A 19,332-nucleotide genomic window follows, 5' to 3' on the forward strand; every position below is an offset into this window, starting at 1 on the left:
TACGGGAAACAAACAAAACTTCCTTTCCCACAAAACAAGACCTGGAGAGCTACTCAGAAGTTGCAGTTAATACACACTGATGTGGGAGGACCTCAAAGAACACCATCACTAAATGGCAGTAAGTTCTATATTGCTTTCATTGATGATCACACAATAATGTGCTGGATTGATTTCATGAAATTTAAATCTGAAGTTGCTGACATCTTCTGGAAGTTTAAAGCTTGGGCTGAAAATCAAAGTAAATGTAAAATGCAAGTGATCAGGTCTGATAATGGAACTAAATACACCTCGGAGAAATTTAACAAATTTTGTGAGGATGCAGGCATTGAGTACCAGCTTACAACACCTTATACCCCTCAACATAATGGAGTCGTTGAAAGGAAAAATAGAACACTTGTGGAAATGACAAGGTGTTTGCTACATGACAAAGGGCTGCCAAAGAAATTCAGGGCTGAGGCTGCACATACATCAGTCTTTCTGCTGAATAGACTACCAACAAAAGACTCCATTTGAAGCATGGTATGGCTATAAAACAAGGCTGCAAAATTTAAAAGCATTTGGTTGTCTTTGTTTCTCTTATATTCCACACGTTAAGAGAGATAAATTGGATAAGAAAGCAGAAGCTAGGATCCTTATAGGCTATAGCTCAATATCAAAGGCCTATAGAATCTACCTTCCAGAAAACAACAAAGTAATAGTTAGCAGAGATGTCAAATTCTTCGAATCAGAAAGTTGGAGTTGGGAGAATGATAAGAAGCTTGAGTTTAAAGAGAATCTTGAGTTCCAAAAGGACCTTGAGTTTTAGAAAGAGAATGACAATATTGATGATGAACCTGTCAGGGGAACCAAATCACTCTCGGACATCTATCAGAGGTGCAATGTTGCTATAATAGAGCCTGTAGGGTATGAAGAAGTTGCAGCTGATAAAAAATGGATGGATGCAATGAAGGAGGAGCTTAAAATGATTGAAAAAAACCAAACTTGGGAGCTAGTGGACAAACCAACACACAAAAGGGCAATTGGAGTCAAGTGGGTTTATAGAACCAAACTCAATTCTGATGGTTCTATAAACAAACACAAGGCAAGACTGGTTGTCAAAGGATATGCTCAGATGTTTGGGGTGGATTTCTCTTAGACTTTTTCCCCAATTGCTAGATTGGACACTATAAGAATGTTGTTGGCTCTTGTTGCTCAAAAGGGATGGAATATACTTCAGATGGATGTCAAATCAGCCTTCTTGAATGGATACTTGGAGAAAGAATTTGTGGAGCAGCCTGAAGGTTTTATTTAAGAATGTTGTTGGCTCTTGTTGCTCAAAAGGGATGGAATATACATCAGATGGATGTCAAATCAGCCTTCTTGAATGGATACTTGGAGGAAGAATTTGTGGAGCAGCCTGAAGGTTTTATTGTTAAAGGAATGGATGAGAAAGTATATTTGCTAAAAAAAAAGGCCTTGTATGGTTTAAAACAGGCACCAAGGGCCTAGTACAGCAGGATTGATTCACATTTGTTAGGCTTAGGCTTTACAAAAGCCTAAGTGAATTTACTTTATACTTCATAAAGGTTTGTGATGAAACACTTGTGGTATCTTTATACGTTGATGAGCTACTTGTGATAGGAAGCAGTATGGAGCAAATTAACAATTTCAAAAAGGAAATGAAGGATGTTTTTTAGATGATTGATCTTGGGAGGATGACATTCTTTCTTGGCATGGAGGTACAACAAAAGCAGAATGAGATCTTCATATGTCAACAGAAATATGCCAAGGAAATCCTGAAAAAGTTCAAGATGGAAGAGTGCAATCCAAGTGCAACTCCAATGAATCAAAATGAGAAGTACTTCAGGTTATTGTTTCAGCTTTGGTTCTGCTATTTTTTCATGGTGTTCCAAAAAGCAAGAAGTCATAGCTCAATCCACAGCAAAAGCAGAATATGTAGTTATTGTTGCTGCTGTGAATCAAGCTCTCTGGATCAGGAAATTGATGGCTGACTTGTTTATGGAGCAAAAAGAAAGCACACAAATACTCGTAGACAACCAAGCTGCAATTTCAATTGCAAATAATCCGGTGTTCCATGGCAAAACAAAACATTTCAAGCTAAAACTCTATTTCCTAAGAGAGGTACAGAATGAGGGATAAATACAGCTAGCCTACTACAAAACAGAAAGTCGAAATGTTGATATCTTAACCAAGCCACTTCCCAAAGCTAGATATGAGTTCTTGAGGCAAAGGCTCGGAGTCTGCAGCTCCAGAGACAAGGAGGAGTGTTGAATGACATGTCCTAGGAGCTGCTGACATGGAGCTGAGTAGATTGAAGTGGAAGTAGTCAAATAAGTTAGTCATGTGGAAGATTTACCTATTCCTTAGGAAGTATTTGTTGGTTTGTTTCTATTCTCTAGGAAGTATCTATAGGTAGCAGGTTTGTTGCTATTTTTTATGTTTTTCTATTTTAAGCTAGTTGTATAAATAAGTACTTTGAAGCTTAATAAAATATATTACTTCAGATTCCTCAACGTTTTGTTGCTTCCTGAGAGTTTCTACACTTTGTTTCTATCAAAACCCACAAATGGTTTGTAAGAAAAGGGCTGAGCTATTATTAGGTTCAGCAATTAGATAGAGAAGGTTTCCATTATAAAAGTTAAGCAATTATTATGTTCAGCATAATACACAGTTTTTATATAGCTACCAAGATCACTGTACAGCTTCAAAAACTCAATCTTGCACAACTCCAAAAACCCTTAGTAGAAGAATAACGCACTATAATCAATAGAAATGATCCCAACATTTTGGATAAAGATATTTACATGAATAAGTTAGAGATTAAGAGGATCAAACCACAACGATGGTTATTGCTATTGTTAGTGAACACTCGATTTCGGTCCCTGGTTGTGGCCTTGGGTTATAGAGGGCCACAGTGATCGAAACTAAGGAAGGTGGTCGCCAATGATGGAGTTTCTGACGGTTACTCATCGGATTCTTCCCAGTTTAATTTTTGGTGGATGGGATTCAAGGAAACAAGGGTTTCAAAGCTTCTCAAGGATGATGTCTAAAGATGATGCGAGTGCAAGCTGGATGCAGTTGTTACTGCACTTTCTAACAATTGGTTGTAGCTTGCCGATTGTGTCATCAAACAACTTACAATGGGAGTTTCTGTGTGGATATCGGGTTGAGGGTGGGGTTTGTGGCCTGTGGGTATTTTATTGAATGAGGGAAAAATATATTAAATATATAATAAAGTGAAGATGGCGCTTCCTGTAAGTGCCAAGGTTGACCATACCTGCTACAATGACGCTTCAAAATGCGCCCTTTTATTTAGAAACGCCACTATCTCTCTCCACAAAACACCAAGAACATATGCCTCCTGTCCCAAGCGCCAATATTAACCTCTTTCATTGATAAACAATAACATCTTTTAAAAGCATCATGAAATCAAGTGCCATTAATTTGATTTTTTGTAGTAGTGCATGACATCGTTGACAACATAATCATCCTCAATAATTTAGAATTAGTATTTTAAGGTTCTCACCCAATTAAGGACATACATTTATGTCCTAACTTAATCGTAATGGGCTCTTCTTGGGGTAATATTGGGTCTTTCATATCCTAACATACTTTACCTTTCTTAGGACCCTTATCCTAAGACTATTACTTTAACTTAATTTATAAGGACACCCTTCATGTTTCGTTTTTTCAGATTCTCTAACGCCTTAAAGCACTACTATAGTACTGCTATATAATGTTGCAAATTAAATTTGTCACAATTTAATGTATGACATAAAATTTCATACCATGGCAGCACCTCAAACATCTTTGTGAGCAACATGTCACCACAAAGAATTCACAATTCAACAGTTACATAAGTTCATAATTTAAGAACTTGCACTCAGTCGCAATAGTTATAATACTCTCCCTATTGTAATCTACAAGCAACCCCTTTCATTCTGTTGTTTCCTAGTTATTGCCTTGAAGAGAGTTATGCAAAGGAGAAAACATAGCAAAGTGTGTTCTTTTCCTTCACTATTTTTTATCTTTTTAAATCCCAAATGAGAGTTACAGATAATTACATGGTATCAAGCAAGCTACTGGTTGACTTAAGAAACTGCCATATGTCTCTGCCTCTAATGCCTAAATGTCTTTTTTTTCTCCTTGTTTAAATACACAGATTAACCCTTTTTGAAGTTGACTCCATGCTACCACTATTACAGTAGCATATAGTCTTCAATAACTAGAAATTATTAGCCACAGTTTGCTTAGCTTGCTCAACTAGTACTGTTTACTCTCCCAATGGATAAAGCAAGTAATTGCACACTAGGAAAATTGTACGGCTCCCACCACCTGCTACCATGGACCACTATCAAGATCTTTTTTCAATCACAACTTTACCTCATTTAGTGCACTAAGAGCCTTATTAACTAAGTCAATGAACTATCCTATGCAAAGGTTTCTCTTACTACTTTGTTCTAAATTTTCCAGCACATTATATGAACTAAACAAAATCACTACACTTTAATAAAATACGGTCATTACATTCCATCCTCCTAAAAATAGATTTCATCTTTGAAAATTTTAAATATAGATACATAGAGAATTAAAATGCACAAAATGCTTAAGTTGTAGATTGGACTTAAACTCCTAGGTAGCCTCCTTCATCCCATGATGTGTCATGAAACTTTCACTGGAGGAATGATGTCATTACTCAAAACTTGGTCTTTTTGACAATATATACTTCTTGTTCATATGAAACATCTTGCAACTAAATTTCTAGCCAATCTACTACAGGTGAAGGTTCTAGTGCATATTTCTTTAATATTGATACATGGAAGTTGACATTATGAATGTTCTGAAATTGAGAAAATTGTGTCACTCCATAGGCTACTTCTCCTATCATTTGCAAGATTTCAAAAGGATCAATGTATTTGTGTGCTAATTTTTTTTTCCCCAAAACTGGCCACATATCTTTGTGGTGTCACCTTGATAAACACGGTCTCCTTGAAACTCGAGTGCTCTTATTCTATTGTCTGCATAGTTCTTTTTATCTACTTTGAGCTATAAAGAGGAAAGTTTTAATCAATAGTCTAGCTTTGAGAAAATTCTAGACTATGGACATGGTTCTTAGGGCCATACTGATTTGTACTCTTTGGAAAAGGAAACTCTATCAATCCACACAGACTATGGAAGGTGAAACATTATACCAGCATCCATATCAAAACTAGAATTAAATGTGGTTTGATCAATATAGTGAGTGCAGACTCCAAAGATTGTTGTGAACTCTACAATAGGAGAATCAAAACTAGAAGACTCAAGTAGTAAGTAATATCTAGCATAATGCAATAGGGTAACCTCTTTGAGAGAATGAGCTCGAGAGCACTATGGACTTATTAATATTATTTGACAATTAAGTTGTAGTTTTTATTCTCATATTGAAAGTGTAAGATCTTACTATGAAACTACGTAAAAGAGATAATAACAGATAGCTCTCTTTAATATAGCTTAATTTTATAGTTTATATTGTGTTTTTAGTTCAAAACTATTAGTCCTTACAAACCTTTCTATACTTACCTGCATTGTTTCTGGTTGACCCTACAGCTACCTTAAATCTTTAATGGAGTATGAGCCAAAAGAAATTATAAAAAGTTCTAAACTAAGATGAGCAAAATTGTCAACTTACACTAAACAACCAAAAGCATTAACACATAATAAAGCACTTCTAAGTGTTTAATCAAAGCATGTTAGTTTAGTCTCTAATAAAGCTAACTTGGTGAATTAGCACCCAACCAATTTATTTTTTGGTATATTTTGGTCTTGGTGCAAATGGAAATTAAATGTCTAGCATCCAAGGATAAAACAGATTCCAATGCACATGAAGTGCCCCAACATGCATGCATTGTCGCTACTAGATTATTCACTCAAGCATATTACTCTGTTCCTAGAGACATAAGAATATTTGGAGATGGTGACGAGTTCCTTTATATTATATCAACAAGTCTGTTTTAAACCCATGTCACTTCGTACCAAAGGTGAGAGATTTTATTGCAATAGATATGGAAAAAAAAAACATGCAAAATATCCCTTTAAGGACAAAAAATGGCAAAATTCTTTCAAGCACGAAAAGGAGTTTGTGGCAAAAGTTTTTACATGGAAAAAAAAAAGTCAAAGCAAAAGATTGATTTCAATTAACAAAAATAAAGTTTGTAACAAAATGCCCCTTTCAAATATTGGAAAAGTAATCTCTTTTATAAGTAGGGGTGACAAAGTGTAATATGATTTGTTAACACAATTCAAAACATGTTTGGATCAAATATATGTTGACTAGCATAACCCATTTAATAAACAAGTTATTTTAATAAGTCAACCTACATAACACAAATTTGACATAAATTGGCCTATTTAAATAATAGCGTTAATGAACTTGATTATGACCATAACCTATTTAACTCACATTTAACTCATTTAAAATCTAATTTTGAATAAGTAGGTTAATTGAGATATCAGGTTTGAAAGTTAATCATATTAATTCAAATTAAACTTAATTCAAACTAATTATTAAATGAATTATAAAACGTATTATCTATTTAATAAGTAATATTTGGGTTTATACTTTTAACCCAATTATTATTTGTTTCATATTTGGGTTGACCTATTCAATCGAGTATCGTATGAATTTGACATGACTCAAATACAACCCACCGGAAAGAATTGTCACCCCTCTTCACAAGTATCATGCATTTAAAATAATAATAATAATAATAATAATGATTTTATTCATTCTCATTTTATTAGCCAATGTCATAAATTATTTAGAATCATAAAATAAATAAATAAATAAGTACTAAATAGGCAGAAAAAATTTATCTGATTTGTCTATCTTTGCGTACTTGGAAAGATGAATTTTAATTCTTCCTCCTGAAGAGGACATGGTCGAATTTAAAGGAGGGCCTACGATTACAGGAAAGAAACTATGCCAGAGAGGAGCTGAACCTCATAAATCAAATATTAATAAAAGAAAATCGAAAGTTCTATATTAACGGATTTCATCTTATCAAATCATGGCCTCCCCTTTAATATCTGAGCAAGAATCACGAGCACTCACACATAGTTGAGACATAATTCTTTTAAAAAGGCTTTTGATCTGTCTGAGAAACTTTAGGAGAATTTATGGGGTCTTGTAGCCATGTTGATTTGAGCTAGTTTCTTGATGCAATAGTTTTCCCCATTGCAATAAGGTCTCGATTATTTGTCAGCAATTGGGGTTTCAAACTAGGGTCTGAAATTAGTGTTTTCTGAGGGAGTTGTGTTGGAGTGAATTATGGGAACCTTGTTCATAAACCAGATTAAAAGGCAGGCGGCATCTTTTATTCAAGAGAAATACAGAACTGCTAGGCTGGCTTTAACTGATACTACTCCAGCAGAATTGTAAGTATTCTGTCCCTCTCCCTCTCCCTCTCCCTCTCCCTCTTTCATGAACATGTTGTTTTGAACATTAAACCTCAGTTTGGTTCAAGAAGCTGTGAGGAAAAGAAAAAGAGAAAGGAAAGGGAAAGAAAAAACAAGTTTTTGTGCCATAAAATGTATTTACAACATTTTTTCTTTTTTCTTTTTATTTCCTTTACAATCCTGTAATAGAAACTGATACTTGTTCCTGTTTTTCCTTGCCATTTCCAAGATCAACAGAACCTAGCTATATATAGAGAGTTGCTTTCTCTATTATTAAAATAATCATTAACCATGGTTTTCTCTGAAAGGTTGGCTGAGGAAGCCACAAACTGTGATCCAATTGGGCCTGATGCCAAAACAATGACTATAATAGCTGAGGCATCCTTTGACATAGATGATTATTGGAGAATTGTGGATGTTCTTCATAAGAGGTAAATCTGATATATTATTTTCTCATGATACTACTCTGAGTTACAAACACTCAGCAGTTAAAAAGCTAATGCAGGTTGTTTACAATTGATTGGAAGCAATGGAGGCAATCCTACAAAACACTGGTGCTGCTTGATTTCTTATTAACTCATGGCCCTGAAGACTTTGCAGGAGCATTCCAATGTGATAGTGATGTTATCGAAGAGCTTGGAACATTTAGATATGTTGATGAAAAAGGGTATTCTTCTTTCAAGGCCAATCTTATCTTTGTCCAAAATCTGATAGCAAAATATTGTCAATTTTCTTTGATTTAATAATTATTATTCTTTGGTTAGGTTTGATTGGGGAATACTGATGCAAAAGAAATCAGAAAAGATAATAGATCTCCTCAGGGGAGGGGAAACACTCAAAGAAGCACGTTTCAAAGCTCTCAAAATAACAAAAGAAATCCAAGGGTTTGGGAATTACATGGCATCACCTTCATCCTCTTCATCTTCTGGGTCGTCAAGAACTTCTTCTTTTGGATCATATTCTACCTCGAGTTCTGCCTGGAACGACATAGAGCATGAACTAAACAAATATGAACATCAATCACCCACAAAGGATGCCCTAGGAAGCTATGCTCACGGAGGAATATACGAAGACGGCAAGCCTACTACTTTCCAGCAGACTAATGAGAAATTTGAAGCAGCGCACCTTTGGGATTGCACTTCAATTCAAGAAACAGGCTCTTTACTTGATTCTGAAGGCGAGGAGGATGCAAAAAAAGATGGTTTTATAAGTGGAATTTGCTCCAAGCTTGTGGGTATCAGTCCTTCAAGGACTAACAGTGAGAAAGCCACTTTGAGGAATTATTCAGATGTTGGAAGGGTAACAAAGAAAAAGTTCCATCGCCAGTTTTCTGTACAGTAGTGGAATCACATGGAAAAGCACGTTTGTTAGGGATCAAATTAAGTTTCTCTTGTGTTTGAAATGAGCTTGATGTGCCTTAATTGACTACTAATTAATGCTGTTGTGCTTGAGCTTTAGTGCAGACACATTGCCAGATGATTCTTATTCGATGTTCATGGCATGGGAATGTGTACGTGTTGAGGCGGGAACTGCTGTTACATTCATATACATTTGCTGTGCAGAAGATCCCATAAATGTAGGAGTGTGCGAGTCAGGGAAGTGTTAATCCACAATCGGCTTGATGCATGGCCACATGCAAGAATCAATTCCAGTTGTAAATACTTCTATTCATGTTTAGAAAACTCAAGACTGTTGTCAGTTTTAATCTATGAAGGCCCCATTGTTTCCTTTTAGCATATTCTAACAGCCACCAAATGGAAGACTGCAGATATATATATGAGAGAGATAATGATAGTGTTTAGTAAAATTTAATATTTATTATTTAATGATTAAGTTGATTTTAAGATTATTTAGTAAAGTTCAATTTTATTTTAAATCATCAAGTTGACATTTTTACCCATATTAATTTAAACTAATATTTATATTTTTACTAATTTAAAGTAAAAAAAATTATTTATTAAACCTTCATATTTAAAATATTGTAAAAACATGAGATAGCTTAAAAAAATATTTATTTTTTTAATATTTTATAAATTAAATTATTCTTAAATTGTTAGCTTAAAAATTATTACTTATTTTTTATTTTAAATATTAAGGTTGTTTGGTAAAATTAAATTTTATTCAAATCATAAAATTAACATATTTACTATCATTGATTTTAACAAAGATTTATATTTTCATTAATTTTAATTAATAAATTTATTTATTAAACATTAATACTATAAAAATATTTATTACAAAAGATGAATTGTGAATGTAAAGTCATAATTGTAAAATATATTTTCATTAAACATAAGTAAATGAGGTAAAAGATATTTAAGATTAAAAATAAGTTAATTATTTTAACTTAATACTTAAAATTATTTTTTACTTTAAGTTATGATATTAAATTATTTTATCAAATATACTTAATTTATTTAATGACTTAAATTAAGTCATTAAATTTATTTACCAAACAACCTCTGAGTGAGCGACTAAGGCGGCAAGGCAGCCAAATGACCTATTTCCATGTGTATATGTAAATTTGATTATCTCTAGGCTGCAAAACCTCTCTTGTATCTTGTGGGTTTTTTTTTTCACTTAACTCTTAAATTGCTTTAAGACTTAAAATATTATTTTAAATGAAAAAAAAATGAAATTCTTTTACTTCTGTCTTAACCAAAACAATTTTTTTTTTCTACTTTGCTTTTTAAAACTAATAAGTTCTATAGCACCCAAATCCAATTCCTAATTCAAAATAAAACAAAATTCAATTTTTAGAATTTCAAATAATTATTAATTTAAAATCAAAATACCCTCATTTTATGAAAATATAAATCAAAATTGAATTTATTATAAATTGGGGAAATTGTCATAAAATTAATGATGAATATAACTAAAACATATTGTATTATTTTACTATTTTCACCTCATTCGACCTAATTTGGTTGACATATGTATGCCTCGAAATGCATTTAAGGCCTTTCCAAATCTCGTTTTGCATGGTAGAACCCTATGTACATCCTTTAGAGAAATATGTAGATTCCTTAAAAAATAATAATAATAATAATTGTGTATACTCTTAAGAGAAATACATAAATTTGATTTCAGGTTAATTATGACCTCATTTGGCTAATTTGGGTTTAATATTTGACTTATGTACACATCGGATGTATTTAAGGTCTTCCCAAATCCCATTTGGAGTGATAGAACCCTAATTACATCCTTTGAAAAATTCATACATCTACAAAAGAGGCATTAGATTTTAGGTTAATTGTGACCTTATTTGGCTTTTGGTCTAATATTTGACTCATGTATGCCTCTGGATGCATTTGAGCCTTCCCAAACTCCATCCTGCATGATAGAACCTAGGCACATCCTTTAGAAAAATAAAAATATTATTAAAAAAAAAACATGTACATCGATCCTTTAAAATATATATATGTACATTTAATTTCAAGTTAACCATGACCTCATTCAACCTAATTTAACATTTGACTTATGGTTGCCATAAGATGCATTTGAGGCGTTCCAGACCCTATTTAGCATGGTAGAACCCTAGGTACATCTTTCACAAAAAATACATATATTCTTAAGAAAAATATATATACATTTTTTTAGGCATACCATGACCCTATTTGGCATTATTTGGGTCTAAATGTTAACACATGGAAGCCCCAAAATGAATTTGATTAAGATCTTACCCTACCTCATTAGGCATTTCTAAAGCCTACGTACATTCTTAATAAAAATATGTACATACATTTTGAAGAGAAATATGTACATTTTTTTGTCTAATCATGACCCTATTCGGCATTATTTGGATCTAAATATTCACTTATGGAAGCCCTGAAATGAATTTAAGGCCTTCTCCTATCTCATTAGGTGTATCTAAAACTTGCATATATCTTTAAGAAAAATATGTACATTTTTAAAATAAATAAGTACATTTTTTTAAGGTGGACCATGACCCTATTTAAGATTATTTGGGTATAAATATTCATTTATGGAAGCCCTTGAATGAATATGAGGTCTTCCCATATTTGATCTCATTAGGGTCTAAATATTTAGTTATGGAAGCCATATAATAATTTGAGGTCTTCCCCCACCTCCTTGGGCATTTCTAAACCATATATATATCTTTAAGAAAAATACATACATTCTTAAGAAAAAATGTATAATTTTTTTAACACAAACCATGACCCTATTTGGCCTTATTTGGGTCTAAATATTCACTTATGGAAGCCTCATAATAGATTTGAGGTTTTCCCATAGTCTGTTGGTCATTTCTAAACCCTACATACATCATTTAGAAAAATAAGTATGTTCTTAAGAAAAATACATACATTTTCTTTAAAGCGGACCAAGACCCTATTTGACCTTATTAAGGTCTAAATACTCACTTATACAAGTTGCAAAATGAATTTGAGGCTCTACCACCTTAGGCCTTTCTAAACTCTTATTTAGGCATAAATATTCACTTATAGAAGCCTCATATTGAATTTGAGGTCTTTCCCTACCCATTTTGGGCATTTTTAAACCTTGCATACATCTTTCAAAAAAAAAAAGTACATTCTTTTTAAGGCGGATCATGACCCTATTCAACATTATTTGGGTCTAAATATTAGTTTATGGAGCCTTGAAATTAATTTGACGTCTTCCTCTACCCTATTGGGCATTTCTAAAGCCTATGTATATCCTTATGAAAAATATACACATTCTTAAGAAAAATACGTACATTATTAAAAAAAAAAAAATTAAATTGGACCATGACCCTATTCAACCTTATATGGGTTTAAATATTCACCTATGGAAGCCCCGAAATTAATTTAAGGCCTTCCCCAATCCTATTAGGCATTATTTCTAAACCCTACATACATCCTTAAAAAATATATGTAAATTCTTACGTAAAATAAGTACAATTTTTTTAAGGTGGACCATGGCCCTATTCTGCCTTCTTTTGGTATAAATATTCACTTATGGAAAGCCGAAAACGAATTTGATTTCTTCTCATACCTCATTGTCCATTTCTAAATCTTATGTACATTCTTAAGAAAAATATTTACATTTTTTTAAAAGTAAACCAAGATCCTATTTGACCTTATTAGAATCTAAATAGTCACTTATGAAAGCCCTGAATGAATTTGAGACATTTCCATACCACCTTGGACATTTTTAAACCTAAAAATATATATATATTTTTTTTAAGGCAAATCATGACCTTGTTCGGCCTTTTTTGGGTTTAAAATATTAACTTATAGAAGCCTCAGAATGAATTTGAGACCATCCCTAGCCTTGTTGGGTGTTTCTAAAGTCTATGTGTATCCTTAAGAAGATTATGTACATTTCGGGCTTCCATTACTAAATATTTAAATTAAACTATATTTTATTAACAATTAAATAACATATAACTTAAATAATAGTGTAGTTATTTATAACTACATAATTAAACTTAGGTAGCGTTTGTTTTTTAACTTTTTGTTAAAAGTAATTTACTTTCATATTTTACTTTTTGTTTTTTTAACTTTTTGTTGAAAATAATTTACTTTCAGATTTTATATTTTTTTTTTTACTTATTACTTATTTCTTAAATTTTTTTATTGAATGGAAAAAAATTGAATTTTTTTTTAATATTAAAAGTAACATATTTATTTTTTTCTTTACTTTTTAATACTTAATAAAAATAAAATATTTAAAAAAGCAAACAACTTAATATTAACACTATTAAACACTATTTGGGTTTTAAGTTCTATTTAGAATTAAGTCAAAAAAACAAACAACACCTTAAATACTAATATATTTAATTAGTAAATATCATATTTATATAAATGAACTTTTCAATTAAATTTGGATTATATTTCCCTAAATAAATATTAAGAGTCATTATCTATTTATTTTATTTTTTATTTAACTATGATAAAATAAATATTTACACAAATTTATCACTAAGATTCTAGTGCAAAACTTCTAAATCATCATTTAGTATTCATGAGTGAACGACCTAAACTTGTACAGTTTTGTGTCGGAATGAATAAACACAATTTTATATGTATTTCCACATTTTACTTACAAACATGAATATCATGAATAAGTGATAAGTAAATGAAAGATGAAGAAATAGATCGGGTGATAAACAAGGACGTAATAAGAATCAGAGTATTGTCAATAAGAAAAAAATGTCTTTTAAAAAAATCAAAAAGATAATTATGTTGGGAGTTATTTATGTTATTTTTTATATTTATATGTTATTTAAATTAGTTTTAAAATATATAAAAAAAATATTTTCTTTAAATAATTTCTAAACAAACTAGCTATTTTTTTAATAATGAATATATATAAAATAAACTTTCAATATAATTTAAATTATTCAAACCAATAACGTAATACAAAGATGGTAAAGTCTTATAAGATTTTACTTTTCTTTCTTCTTTTACCATCTGTATGGTCACTTTCTCCTTGTCTTTTTTTTCTCTTTTCTATCATATGCAGAATATGTGGCTTGTTCATGGCTTTACTGATTCTGAACTTCTACTGCTACATTAAATTTTTGTAGTTGGAGACGCATTTACTGCTTCAATGTCATCATTGCTGACATCAACCTTCCATTGCATTTTTCGTATTATAATAACTTTCATCATCAAGGTTTTCCCAAAATGATGCATCATCGTTGAGGTAAGAATATGGTTCTAGTATTTCTACACTAAGTTTGGTTATAAAATCTTGTTCTTAAGGAGTAATAAGAGGTTTTGGAACAATAATATGTTCTAAAGGTTTGTTTTTCCATATGGATATGGTTTTTGTTTCTCCAATGAGATGAAATAATTTGTTCCTGGTTGGTCTAAGATCATAAATTTGAAGGGCTCTACAGTAAAAAATTCTGGAAATTCATTTGGACAAGTCATTTCCCATTCTGGTTTTTGTTGAGAAATCAATGGTTCTTTATTATGTGTTTATATAAACATGATGATAGGTTAGCACTACTAATCCATCGGTTTGAAATAAAGGTGGAATGGTTTCCAAAAAAATGTCTATCTGTTTTTCGGTTTTGAAAAAATAGGTTAAAATATCTTTTAATTTTTCTGGGAAAATTTCAAGGATTTGAGATACATGGTTCATAAAAACATTTTTTAAAATTTCCTAATCCATGAACTGGGGTATCAAATCAAAATTTTCTTTATTTACAATAGACATATTCACATAAGTTAAATATATAACAAAGAAAAACTCAGGGTCATGATATGTCATATACCTTGTTTTTATCCCGACATTTTTTGTTCTAAAATGTTTATACAAAAATTCTTGATTTTTAAACACTTTATTATATTAGGTTTGTAGAAAAAAGGTTTCGACTAAAGAGTAGCTATCAGCTCCAATTAGATTTTTAACAACAAGTTTTTCATATTGTTCAAACAAAAGAGTTAATTTCTTAATTAAACAAAACATTTCAAGTTGACTATTCAAACAACTTGTTTGACTGGTTGACATTGTACTAGTTTTCAAATCCTTTATCAGTCTTTCTTGATTTTCTTGGATTTTGAGGTTTTGAAATTTTTGGGTTTCTAAAGCAATCAGTTGGTTTTGAAGGTTTTGTAAATGTTGGGCTAAAGCTAACAAGATTTTTCCATAAGCATATTCTAAATTTTAATTTGGAAAACGTTGTGGTTTTAGAGACCAAAAATTATCTACAATAACCTTATGTTCTTCAAAAAGGTTTTGAGAAAATAAAGAGTTAAACCTTAAATTTGGATTCAACACTTCATTCAGACATATGTTCCATATTGAAAGGTTCTAGCTTTAGTGGGTTTTCTTTGGGCCATGTTCCTATAACATAAAAATCAATCATTAGCATTATTGACATTATTAATTATTTGTCTACTTAACCAATCTGCTAATATATTATCTTTTCCTTTAATATGTTCAAATTTAGGTTTGAAACCAATTAAAGAGTTTTGAAACTTTATCCATCTTTTGGTGGACAATTTTGAAGAATTTTTTAATATTCTCACAGACGATTGTTAAAGTAAATTGTTTTTGGTTTAAAAATAATTGAAATTTTTTTAAGACTAATATTATTGCTTCAATTTCTAAGTCTATAAAATTAAGGTTCTTTTGATAATCATTAAAAGTTCCATTGCAATATCTACAAAGTTTTTCTTCTCCAATGTTAGGTACTGCTAAAAGTATACCTCCCCATCCTGTTTGGCTAGCATCAATTTAAACTATTTTGTATTCATTGTCTAAGGGTAAATGTAAGGTTGAGAGATGTTTTACAAGTTCTTTTATTTTTTGTACAAATTTAATATCTTTTTGGTTAAAATATCTATGTCCTGTGTTTTTTGTTTTACTATAAAGGGTCCAACTAATCTACTAAGGTTTTTAATTATGGTCTAGCATATCAATCTAATATCAAATGTAGATGAATATATGGAGGCCCTTATATTTACAACTCATCCATGACTGCGATTTTACCTTCATTGATTTTTCTTAGACTTAAAATATCAATCCCATATCAGATGTGGATAAGAATAAAGAGACTCTTATATTCACAATTCATCCTAGCCCTATTTATAGTTTATGGATTCAAAGATGGAGACCAATAAATGAAGATATGGGTTGGGCTTTTGTCTAAAAACCATTAAATGAAATGTGGAAAGGCCATCGATTAGCAATTAGACCAGTCAGTCTAAATGATATAATTTAAAAAAGTAGATAGTATGAATCATCATTAATTATAAAAATGACATAATTTATATAATATAATATGTTAATTTTCACATTGCATTTCAATTTAAACAATTTAGTTGAAATAATGATTAGATAAAATCAAATGCATTTATCAACTTTTATACCATAAATTTATTATTTAGAAATGAAAAGTTTAGATGACTATGAAAACAAATGCATATTATTTAGAAGTGATCATTCATGTAAATATTGAAAAAAAAAATTAGGAAAATAACACAATGCCTGTGCATCGCACATACACTTTCATGTAGTTTTCTTATGAAATAATGGTCATTATAATAGGGAGTTATGATCTAAAAAGGCATCTTTCATATGAAAAGGCAAAACATCTTCCATTTGAAGGCATCTTGAACATGGTAGAAGGAAATTAATTTTTTTACAAGGGTATTTTTTGGGTAGAAATGTTTTACAAGTTATCATACTTTTAATATAGTATAAATAACAGTGTTACATTGTGGGTTTTGTTCAACTTAACCAACATTTTTTTCAATTCCACTCTCACCTTTGTTGAAGAAGATAAACATAAACATTTATAAATATAAAAGATTAAAAAAAAACATTAAGAAAATAAACATTTTATTCTATTACTTTACTTTGTTTCATTCTATCAATCATTGTAGGAGTCAAGTCATTATAGGACGGAAATGAGAAAGCAAGTGGATCAGATTCTATTCTTTTGATCGAATTGTATTACCTATTGTAAAATGTGATATTTTTACCTTTTTCATATAACCTAACTTCACGATGATTTTGCATGGCTTGTAAGACTATTGTCATAAGAAATGTGGAGGAGTTGATAAACATTTTGCGAAAATTGAAAAATTGTTGAATGCATAGCTATTATTATAAGATTGTTGAAATGCTTTATAATATATGGCCATAAATTTTTTTTCTGAATTAGTTGGTAAATACCAAGCTAATCAAAGAAACATAAGCAAACTAAAAACATAACCCTTATGCCAAATTCTTATGTATTATTCTTGGGCTTGTTTGTCCAACATATTTGTATACTTGTAATATTAATTATAGGGGAGAAGGTCAACTCCTTTCTACAAGCATGTATTATAGCAACGACTACTGAGATCGTCTTCATCCGCTTACACCCATCACACAACAAAACCAAGAAGAAAATAGTAATAGAAGTAATGAGTTAGAGTTATTAAAATACATTTCAATTTGAACAATTTAGTGGAAATAATGATTCAATAAAAATTTAGATGGCTATAAAATCAAATACATATATCAGTTTTTATACCATAAATTTATTATTTAGAAATGAAAATTTTATGTAAAAATTTAGATGACTATGAAAACAAATACATATTATTTAGAAGTCACAATTCATGTAAATATTAAAAAATAAATTTGGAAAACAACACATCATATACATTGCATGTGCAGTTTCATGTTGCTTCCTTATGAAATAATGGTCATTATAAAAGGGAATTATGATCTATTGGTCAAATTCTCATGTAATCAAATTCTCATGCAGCACCTTATTTCATTCAATTCTCATCCATCATGAATTGGGATTTTGGACATCTATTGGTCACGCATAAAGGATATATCGTCTTTTGTTTGTCAATAAAATTTCCTCATTTACAATTAAAAGATGAACCTTTAAAGGAGTATCAAAATAAGCAGCCATGGATGAGGATTTGGGTAAGGGAGGTGTGAGGCTCTACGGAGGAGATGAACATGGGTTTTTCGGCAAGAGTAATATGTTTTTTTTAAATACTTTTTAGAAAATCGTACCACCAAAAATAATTCTAAAACTACCACATTTTAAAATTTTAAGTAGAACTCATCTTTCAAAAGACAAGTTTAACTCATCTTTTGAAAAGACGAAATCAATATAAAAAATTTTAGGGTAAAAAGAAAATTTGTCTTTTGAATTTAAAAAATGAATTTATTTTTTGAAAAGATAAGTTTAGTGCAAAAATAAAATAATTACTAAAAAGTTTCGTATTTTTGTATTTATTTTTTAAAATAAAATATCTTTTTAAAAAAAAAATCCCATTGAACATGACTATCGTGACATTAGTTTGAAAAGTAACAGCTATTAATATGAATTCAAGTGGGAATGTTTTACAGCTTTGAACTTTGAAAGGGCATCATGTCATCAAAGTGGAATGTGATGGCAAGAATGTTTGTTGTATTTTTTATTTTATTTTTATGAAACCTTAAATATGGATGTTTTGTAAATAAATCTATTATTTATAATTAATAAAATAAATATGAGATGAAATCAATGAAGATAAATATGAGTTAAAATTAATATTGATAAATGTGTTTATTTGATGATTTAAAATAAATTTAAAGTTAATTTTATCAAACAATTTTAATGCTTGTTACTTAAAATAAAAAATAAGTAATAAGTTTTAAGTTAAAAACTTAATAATAATATAACTTAAAGTCAAATTAAGTCATTATATAATAAATAATTAAACACTCACTTACTGTCATTAGAAAATTTGTAAAATATTAGCAAACTTAATTTTTTTTCGTTTTCAATCATATTGTATATCATTAGTGTCATAAGAAAATATGCAATATGTTATCAACCTTTATTTATTATTTTTATCTACAATCATATTTGATTGGTCGATCATTATGTGGATAATTATTTTATACTATAATTTTAAAGTTTTACACATAAATTTTGTAGTTTAAATTAAAAATAAAATTAACATCATATACATCATTCTTAACCTTATAAACATATTTCAAAGTGGTCTCGAGTCCAATGTGAACAATATTTACACAATTGGTTGGGGGTTATTACAAAACGGTATCATAACCAAATCCTCAACTTCAATGTGAGGATTTATTTGGTCTCATAATTTATGGGATACAAGAAGGATGTTGTGTATATATAGGAGAGTATTTGTGATGTCTCAAATAGATAAGCGTGTTTTAAAGCCTAAAACTTCTTAAACCTCTTGAATTTATAATAAACAATATTTACACAGTTAGATATCAACTGTTACATCTATTACATGATACCTCTTATATTTTGTCATGCATATTTCTAGAAAATATTGAAATCTTATACTTTTACCAAAATAAATACAAAATAAAAAGAAATTTTTCATATTTCCATTTTCTAAAAATATTTATATAAAAGTTTGTCTGATAATATTTTAAAAAATAGTTCCCCTAGTCCATGTTTGA

At 30.2% G+C, this 19,332-nt stretch overlaps 1 protein-coding gene across 1 annotated transcript; it reads left to right on the forward strand.

The window, feature by feature from the left end:
* The first annotated feature begins 7,203 nt into the window (after positions 1 to 7,203).
* On the forward strand, positions 7,204 to 9,173 carry LOC117915373 (epsin-3). Its single transcript, XM_034830939.1, has 4 exons — positions 7,204 to 7,413; positions 7,743 to 7,865; positions 7,940 to 8,101; positions 8,199 to 9,173. Exons 1-4 carry the CDS (start codon positions 7,307 to 7,309, stop codon positions 8,773 to 8,775), a joined length of 969 nt encoding a protein of 322 aa, XP_034686830.1. The 5' UTR covers positions 7,204 to 7,306; the 3' UTR covers positions 8,776 to 9,173.
* The last annotated feature ends 10,159 nt before the right edge of the window (positions 9,174 to 19,332 follow it).

This window comes from Vitis riparia, chromosome 5 (genome assembly GCF_004353265.1).
Source record: "Vitis riparia cultivar Riparia Gloire de Montpellier isolate 1030 chromosome 5, EGFV_Vit.rip_1.0, whole genome shotgun sequence".
Taxonomy (NCBI): domain Eukaryota; kingdom Viridiplantae; phylum Streptophyta; class Magnoliopsida; order Vitales; family Vitaceae; genus Vitis; species Vitis riparia.

Bases quoted from the DNA above. Each gene is read 5' to 3' on its own strand.
- LOC117915373 (XM_034830939.1), top strand. From the start codon at position 7,307: ATGGGAACCTTGTTCATAAACCAGATTAAAAGGCAGGCGGCATCTTTT. The intron at 7,414-7,742 runs GTAAGTATTCTG...TTTCTCTGAAAG, and splicing joins GATACTACTCCAGCAGAATT to GTTGGCTGAGGAAGCCACAA. The intron at 8,102-8,198 runs GTATTCTTCTTT...TTCTTTGGTTAG, and splicing joins AGATATGTTGATGAAAAAGG to GTTTGATTGGGGAATACTGA.